The sequence below is a fragment of the Cryptotermes secundus genome, unplaced genomic scaffold, assembly GCF_002891405.2.
Source record: "Cryptotermes secundus unplaced genomic scaffold, Csec_1.0 scaffold1537, whole genome shotgun sequence".
NCBI classification, from domain to species: domain Eukaryota; kingdom Metazoa; phylum Arthropoda; class Insecta; order Blattodea; family Kalotermitidae; genus Cryptotermes; species Cryptotermes secundus.
In genome coordinates, this window is record NW_019724612.1 from 34,082 (window position 1) to 41,160 (window position 7,079).

Below are 7,079 nucleotides of genomic sequence, written 5' to 3' on the forward strand. Positions count from 1 at the left end.
TATCAATAGTAAAAAAAGGAGTGCTGTTCTCTGGAAGCAAGATTTATAATCACTTACCTTTGAATATTAAATTGTTATCTAAAGACATTAAGCAATTCAAATCTTTATTGAGAAGCTATCTCACTGAACATACATTTTATAGCAATGATGAATTTTACAAAACAACTTCCCAATGAATACCTATACATTATTTAGTTAATAGTTGTGATTTACTTTTATTACCATATTTGTATTAATTCTATGTAAAATTGTTTCAGACAGCTACTGTAAGATTTATTACATTCTTTTTATTAGATTTACTGTTATACTTATTGTTTTATATTTATAATGACAGTTTCTATATCCTATAGGTCTTTGACCTTGTATGGATTAATGGAATGTAATTAAATAATAATAAAAATTATAATCCTTTCCTGCCTCTGAAATATAGAGTGAACCAACATGAGAGTAACAAGAGTAGCTAACCTGGGCTCTGATGAGGGCCACTTATACCATTTGCAGACATGACAACATGAAGGAGAAGTTGTAAGTGCAGAGGGCAGAGAACTGAGGAGTGTGGGTGAGAAGCTGTGAGCATGCAGCAGGGGATAAGTATACAATATCCCATGTGAGTATGAAAAGTTTATATTGGACAGACAGGCCATTTGATTGACTCAGAAGCACCACTGAACTACCTGGCCAGAACATCAAAACAAGTCAGCCTTGGCAGGGCACACCATCAACTTTGGGTACCTTAGCGAGCTCCGCAACATCAGCATCCCAAAATCAAATCCAGATATATGGATTGTATCATCAGGGAGGGGATTGAGATTCTGCTCCATCACAATAATATGATCAGGGAAGATGACCGCTGCCTAAGCAAGTCATAGAAATCTCTCATATGCTCTCTGAAAGATCACAGCAAGCCTTCCTCACAGGATTCTATAGCTGGGATCCCAAAATGGACCACACAAGCCTAGGCACACTCTCTGGGGACCCTTCAACCCTAAGCTCTTCTTTCCTTCAATGACCTCCCATTCATAGTTCTTGTTATTCTTATCCCTTACTGCATGCCTATACATACACAACTTCCCCCACCTTCCTTGTTCCTTTTCCCACCACACACACTTCTCCCTCAGGTTCCCACGTCTGGAAGTGGTCTATGCAGCCCTTTTCAGGGCTCAGGTTGGTCATAATTCTTTTGTTTCCTATTGGTTCACTCCCTTCCTCAGAGAGGTCCAATAACAGTTAACTGGGTGGCTTGCAAGTTCCTTCCAAGCCTACATAATCCTGTATTTTTCTACAAATAGTGCTCTGTTTGTTTGCCCATGTATGTTTCTCATCTGATACATACTTCAACCCTGAAGATGGGGGCAATGTGTTCCTCTGAAATGTCAGCTGACTTTCACCAGCATACACAGCACTACAGGCCACAGGCGAGAACTCCTCATGTCTCAAAACAGTCTATTTATGCTATGATACTCCTTTCATCACTTCAAGAACTAATATTTTTTGGCTTTCTTTTGTGTACTTTTTAAGCCTCTGTCATGTTAAGCAGAAGACTGTGTAGCAAAAGAGAAATGCACAATATTACTAAACCACAGAGGGTTAATAAAATATTACAATTAATGTACCACTGATATGTTTGCATACTGCACATCTAGTACCATTTGGTTGGGCTTTGATATGTTTATGAAATTTATACAGACTTATAAAACAGTATAGCTGTGGAACTTATTAAATATTGTAAACAAAAATTAATATTTACTTGCACATGAGGTGTATTAGGTTACAGGTATTATGTGATGGAAAAGAACAGCCAAGGATGTAATGTAATGTACAATGATGTTAAAGAGATAAACTTGCAGAAAAGACAAATACTTGTACATTTAAATATGAACATAAAATGAAAATGATATACAGGAAGAAAATGAGAACACGGCTGGATTTAGTTTTCTTAGAATGGATACAGCTGACTGTTAGGATAAGGTGAAGTTCATGCATTACGAAAAACATAATTAACATCAGACCTGTTCTTGAGTAGGGCATATTTGCATGGGCTGATGTGCCATCCTCACTGGCAAGCTGGTTAGCAAGAATTGTAGCCACTGCCTCTTCATCAATCTGAAATTCCCGTCGAGATTGTTGCTGCATAACAATAGCCTGCATTCCTCCTGCATTGGTGGTAATATTTTGTTCCTGTACAGCTATTTGCTGGTCATTCTGTATCCCAAGCAATCGAGATCGGAGTATCTGAGAATCACCATTTCCTCTGCATGACGATGTATGTCTTGAATTTCCAGCTCCTGGTTGCAATGATAAATTTGAACCATCAACAATGACTCGAAAAATTGGTGCTCCTAGAGATGGAGAAGTTGAATCTTCACCACTTCGAGAAGACGTGGTGCTTAGGTAATCAATGGTGGACTGTCCCACTAAGGTGGATGCAGCACTTGGAGATTTCTGAGTATTTTGAATGCATCCTGAGTGCTTGTGCTCCACAAAGAAGTTAATGTCAGAGAAATTCTGCTTACAGCCTCCACATATATGGACATCTTCTTGGTTTGTGGACAGTATACTCTGAAACTGTGATGATGCAGCAGAAGGAAATTGCACTGTCAAGAAAGTAAGAAAAAAGATTACTTTCTATCCCTAATAATAATCAACAAAAGCGAGCATTAAAATACACATTTGTATGACCTATATGTGAAAGACAGCTTTAGATGCTGGCAGTATGCTGTACTCCATATCGTATAACCAGGGCTTAAGGTGGGGCGGGATAGCATCCCAGTTCTTTTCTAAATGGCTTAAAAGCATCCCGTTACTTCTTTGGCAGTCAATGCAATGTACAATACCTTTTTTTGTTGTTGACGTTATCTGTTTCATGGTTGTACAGGTTACTGTAATATGTTCGTAGGTCTTAGATGGAACACAGACTATATACATCACTCGGTATATTTTCATAATTTATGTCTATGAATTAAAAAGGGGAAAACCATCCTGGTTCTATTTTCATTCCACCTCAAGCATTGCATATAACAGTACAGTACTGATAGCATACATCAGGCATGTCCAACGTGTCAATCGCCGGACGATTTTTGGTCGATCTCATAGGCCTATAAAAATTATTCGTGAAAAGCATGTAAATTCATTTGTAATATAATTTGTATATAATATTTGTAATATGATTATATTCAGATTTTTAAGGCAAAATACGTATTAAAATAGTCTGTACGTTCAATGTATGTTGCTTTTACAACAAACATCATGTGTCGTGTTATTTTTACTAATATTTTTGCTTAAAACGAGGTATGACGATAGGAGTGGGTGATAGATTACTGGCCGCATTGACACTAAAAAGTCGATCACAACCTGTTTGAAGTTGGACATGCCTGGCATACATCATGAGAACATTCTTATATGGAAGGCTGAGACATGCAAAAAGAAGTGCATGGAATGTATTTGAATGAGTATGCCACAACCTTGAAAAATAATTTAGATGAAAACAATATTCAATAAGCACTAAAATGAGGCATATGATAAATTAACAAATTATACTTGTTATGCATTGTCTAGAAAATGTGGGAGGCTTGAAGTCTCACAACCCTATGGGCCTCGATGGCCCATTACAGGGATACCTTTACCATTTTTTTTATATGCATACAAAGCTCATACCACAGAACAGAACACAGAAAAAAAGCTTCAGGAATAGTCCATTAGAACTGTGACATAGCTCAAAATAAACAAAAAAGTCAAAACCTTAAGGCAATATCAGTCACTGGAGGAGTGCTATGTGCAAAAGACAAGGAAGACAATCAACATAACCAAATAATTCAACAGTGTCAACACTAAAACAGATTAAGAGATGGTTTATAACTGCACAAACACATTCCAAAACTTCACAACAAGGTTATTTAATAAAAGAACCTATCACAAATAAGAACATCAAAAATTAACACTTGCAGAGACAAAAAATAATTTTATGGTATGTTACTAATGTCAGTAAATAGTAATCACGTCACACTCTGGGATAATATAAATATTATAACAGATGTTCCATCACGTCAATGAATCGGGCAATTTTGAAAATGTTATGAACACTAAACTATTGAATTTATTTGGTTTTAACACATATGAATACAGTGTAAGCATAAAAGCATTTGGTTTTTCTCAATTAACACACTGAAAACAGAAGTCTATTTCCCAAAAATAACATCCGACAGATGCCCACCATTCCGATATCAGGATGATATCACATCAGTGACCTCTTAGCATTATAATTCTGTATTTCAGCATCCTGTTGCATTTGTTTAACTTAACGTCCATGTATTTATCGTCGTCAATACTGCAACACTTGTTTATTAACTACTTAATTTTAATTTTAGTTTAATATTATACACTTTCACACTACGGCCATTTTCAGGTGTCTTGATATGTTACAAATATTTTATTAAATTATGTTAAAAAACTCTCTACCTGTACAGTAATGTATAACATGTTCCTGTACAGTCCTGAAAACATTTTTGAATTACTTCCCCAGCTGATGTAATACCACTTTCAGTATACTAAAACCAGGCTTAATTCCTTGAAAGACATTCTTTAAAAAAAAAAAAAATGTTGAACAAAAATTGAAAAGCAAAAGTTCAAGTCAGGAAGGTAATAAAAATGTTATATAAACACATGCACATAGGTAAAGCTACTTTCGTATCTTCTACCTAGTGGCCCAAAAGAGTATGAATTTCTTCATATCCCCTCCATATGAAAATGGAAATAAAACGCATTTCCGAAACAATGGTTCATACAAAAGAACTGGGATGTTGGGAGAAGTCGAAATAATTAGTTCTGTTACATAACCGTTAAACAGCTTTGAACTAAGATATCATTAGTTTCTTCCATTTCCTGCTTCAAATATCTTAGCTATAGTCTTTTAACATATTTCTAACAGTTCTACAAGCAAAACTGTCTATTATATTAAGATTACAACTTATCAACTAAATTATGCCTATTTCACAATAACAATATAATTAGAACTTTCATACTATGCACTCCCCAAATTTGTACTGATAAGGGTACAGAAATTAAAATCCTGATGATATTCTGTCTTCTAGGTTATGCTTGTAATCTTGAATTGTGCATATGTAAACAAATGTAAAAGTTGCATTTAAAGCCTTTTTGGATAACTCATTCTTTAGTTTTGTTTTTTATGATACTTACCTCTGTTTGCATGCTGTATTGAGATGTTGTCCACACTGAGGTTACTAACAGATTTTGTGGCTGTAAATGGTTAAGAGCATAATACAATATTAGGATTGGGTAAGATATAGTTCATGTGAGCTGAATTCATAAAATTTTATCTCTTCAACCTCTTTTCCATCCATGTCCCCATTCAACGTCAGAATTTTCAGCACAGTCCATGTACAGATGTAACCCAAACTCTACCCCTCAGTTTTCCAGAATAACTTCTGTATACTCAATCTTGGGTGTTTCTGGCTCGTTTCCCATGTTGATTCTTTTATAACTCCGAAAAAATGCATCTTTATATACAACATAAATGTAGCAAAAATCCTTCTTAAAGAGTACTGAGAAAGAATGTGTTAAAATATGTAACATATATTTTAATACACATCCACACAAGTGTGCACATATATACAGGTGTATGGTGAATGTTTCATATCTGTTTTTCCAGATGTGATATATTGTTCTTTGACCTGTCAAACACTTTGCTCTCTAGGACCTAAGTGATTCATGTATCTATCAACAGGGAAGTTGTCTGATAGCCTCAAGCAAATTGCTCAATCAGTCTGACTGAAGAGACACAACCTTTGCAGCAAATCTTTCTGTGCATGATTGGACCTGTACTGGAATCAATAAACCCATAGGTCACCAAAACATAAACAAAACCCACCCAGATAACAACAGATGCCAGAAATCATCCCTTTGTTATGCATGATGCATTGCACCTCCATAATGTGTTCACATTCACAGATTTAAGTTCCTGTTTAGAAACAAAGCGAACTTAAAATTTTAAACCCCTTCTCCTACGCAAAGCATCTAAGGGACTTTCAAAGCAAATGCCCAAGTCCAGCACAACTTTTCTTCAGAGGTCATTCAGTGATATGATTTGGTCCTTATTAGTTTGGTGATGACCCCATTTGTCTAAATTTATTTTTGGTTGCATTGATAGTTTTCTTTTTCACACAGGCACCATACATGAATGTACATCAGTGTATACACTCACATGGTATTTCGATACAAGAAATAACAAAAATGACTGAATGTTTAACACAGTGACAGGAGCTTGGTACAATAACTGGCAGGCATATAAATGCACAGTTTTACTGCCCAGCAGCTGTCCAAAAATTTACTGGGGGAATACTGCAGAGAAAATGCACTGTGTACATGCTGTTGGCCTGTCGGGTACGCCACGAGTCCAACGCTCCCAATGCAATATAACAAGAGAAGCGAGACCCCGAGGAGCGAAAAATTTACGGCTAGCTCTCAGGCGACCACGCTATATACATAATGATCATAATTTGTATATATATTAGGAACAAAACAAAATGTACAGCTGAAAATTGTCATGTCTTAACTGTCTTCATTGCAAATTTAAATCTACATTGGAGATCAATTTTCAATATAAGTAGGGTTAAATACGGACATTCGTTCACCTTCACGGTTTTTATTCCTTTGTTAAGCAGTATATACACCCTGGAAGTACATACAGACATAATTTAGGCAATTGCAACAATACATTTTAATTGTAATATTAAATCTATATACTGATTAACTGACGAAAATGCCTATGATGACAAATGTCTTGAGCAACACAATGTATCTCACGTCATACTCTTTCAAACACTCGTAACGTGGGGTGGGCCCCCAAGCAAGCACACTAAAAGTTATATGCGGATGGTTATTACATTCTGGTCAAATATGCATGAATTTAAATAAATAAAAATATTTACCATACACTTGTGATCCAACCGTACTGATCGGTATGTTCATTTTGTTAGTATATTGTGCACATATTATGATACATCAAAATTTGCGAATATACGCCTACTTCGCCTCCATTGAAACAATTAGGACTAGTTGGGATG

At 35.8% G+C, this 7,079-nt stretch overlaps 1 protein-coding gene across 2 annotated transcripts in view; it reads right to left on the minus strand.

Annotated features, from left to right (window-relative positions):
• Nucleotides 1-7,057, minus strand: part of LOC111862563 (zinc finger protein 64) — a 30,248-nt gene extending 23,191 nt beyond the window's left edge. For both annotated transcript variants that reach the window (XM_023848059.2, XM_023848058.2), the window contains exons 1-3: nucleotides 6,945-7,057; nucleotides 5,194-5,253; nucleotides 2,010-2,594 (exon numbers count right to left, since the gene is read on the minus strand). In XM_023848059.2, the coding sequence (XP_023703827.1) occupies nucleotides 2,010-2,594; nucleotides 5,194-5,253; nucleotides 6,945-6,984 (685 nt within the window). In that variant the 5' untranslated portion in view covers nucleotides 6,985-7,057. The remainder of the gene's footprint in view (nucleotides 1-2,009; nucleotides 2,595-5,193; nucleotides 5,254-6,944) is intronic.
• Nucleotides 7,058-7,079: the final 22 nt, after the last annotated feature.